This window comes from Charadrius vociferus, unplaced genomic scaffold (assembly GCF_000708025.1).
Source record: "Charadrius vociferus isolate BGI_N301 unplaced genomic scaffold, ASM70802v2 scaffold1084, whole genome shotgun sequence".
NCBI lineage: Eukaryota > Metazoa > Chordata > Aves > Charadriiformes > Charadriidae > Charadrius > Charadrius vociferus.
Window position 1 is genome coordinate 140268 of NW_009647974.1, and position 1813 is coordinate 142080.

General features: G+C 62.3%; 1 protein-coding gene across 1 annotated transcript in view; it reads right to left on the reverse strand.

Moving 5' to 3' along the window:
- Window positions 1-1160, reverse strand: part of CAPG (capping protein (actin filament), gelsolin-like) — a 5785-nt gene extending 4625 nt beyond the window's left edge. The window contains exons 1-4 of the mRNA XM_009883458.1: window positions 1138-1160; window positions 887-1059; window positions 659-813; window positions 7-15 (exon numbers count right to left, since the gene is read on the reverse strand). Of these exons, the coding sequence (XP_009881760.1) occupies window positions 7-15; window positions 659-813; window positions 887-1059; window positions 1138-1160 (360 nt within the window). The remainder of the gene's footprint in view (window positions 1-6; window positions 16-658; window positions 814-886; window positions 1060-1137) is intronic.
- Window positions 1161-1813: the final 653 nt, after the last annotated feature.

Below are 1813 nucleotides of genomic sequence, written 5' to 3' on the forward strand. Positions count from 1 at the left end.
GTCTACGCCACCCTCCTGCCGGCATGAGGGGTGCTGAGCGCCCATGTGGGGGTCCCCAGCACCCAACGGAGGTGCTGAGTGCTCAGCAGGGTGCCCAACACCCAATGGGGATGACCATCACCCAGCATGGATGCTGAGCACCCAGAGGTGATGCTGAGCACCCAACAGAGATACTGAGCACCCAACGGGGATGTTGGGTACTCAACGAGGTGCCCAGCACCCAACGGGGATGACCATCACCCAGCACGGATGCTGAGCACCCAGAGGTGATGCTGAGCACCCACCAGGGAGGTTGAGCATCCAGTAGAGATGCTGAGCACCCGGAGAGGACGCTGAGCACATGGTCGAGGTGTTGAGCACCCAGAAAGGATGCTCAGCACCCATCAGGGATGTTGAGAACCCACCAGGGAGGCTGAGCACCTACTGGGGATGCCCCCAGCACCCAGAGCGGGGGTCCCACATGCTCAGAGAGGAATAAGCAGGGTGGTGAGGGTGCTGAGAGCTCAGTGGCGATGCTGAGCACCCAGTAGGGATGCTGAGCACTCAGTGGGGAAGCTGGGCACCCATCCAGGATGCTGAGAGCCTGGTTGGGGTGCTGAGCGCCCAGTGGGGATGCTGAGCTCCAGGAGCACCCATGAGGGGTGCCCAGCACCCGTACCTGGTAGGTGACGCCGCGGGGGAAGTACTCCATGAAGACATCAGACTCGTTGCCCTGCACCTCGCGGTGCGTCACAGGGCGCTCCCCCAGCAGCGTGTTGAGCTGGGTGGAGAGGAGGGCGCAGGCACCCTGCTCGTCCCGCGAGGAGTCCCGGCCTGCGGTGGCAGCCAGCGCTGAGCCCCCTGGTCCCACCACCACCACCCCGGTACCACCACCACCAGGGCTCACCCATCCAGAGGTGGAGGTGGGCTCGCTCGTCCGGCCCGTTGTGCAGAACCAGGTAGGCATCCCCCGAGAAGAAGACACCCCACGTCACCTTGGGGACCTCCACTGGCCGCAGCTTCTCCACCCGCCAGATGTGCAGCCCTGGGTGGGTGGCAGTGGGGCCAAAAGGGGAACCGCTGTGGGGTGAGGGGGTGCTGTGAGTTGGGGAGGGGAAAGAGGGGGGATGGGGAGGTGGGTGGGGAGGGGGTTGGTACCTTTTGGGGAGCGCGGTGTACATGGCGTTGGGCAGGTGGTGACGGGTGGGGTGGGTGGGTGGATGGATGGATGGACCTGTGGATGGAGGGACACCATGAGATGGACAGCACAAGGGATGGAGAGCCAGGAGGTCAAGGACATCCCAATAGGGAGATGGGTGCCTCGATGGACAGATGGACACTCAGAAGGACAGACAGACACCCCAACAGACAACCAGGGCAAGTGGACATGCTGATGGACAGATGGACACCCAGAAGGACAGACAGACACCCCAACAGACAACCAGGGCAAGTGGACACCCTGATGGACAGACAGACACCCAGAAGGACAAGTGGACACCCCAACAGACACCCAGAAGGACAGACAGACACCCCAATAAATGGACACCCAGGAAGACAGACAGACACCCCCAATGGCCAGATGTACCCCGATGTACAGCTGGACACTTGGAAGGACAGACAGACACCCCTACAAACAGATGGGCACCCCAATAGATAGGTGGACACCTAGAAGGACAGACAGCCACCCCGGCAGACAGACAGACACCCTAGTGGGTGGGAAGCCCCCGGGACAGACAGACGGACACCCCCAGAGGCACAACACCCCCCCGACGGACAGACAGACAAACAGACAGACACCCCGATAGACAGACAGACACCTGGGGGGACAGACAGA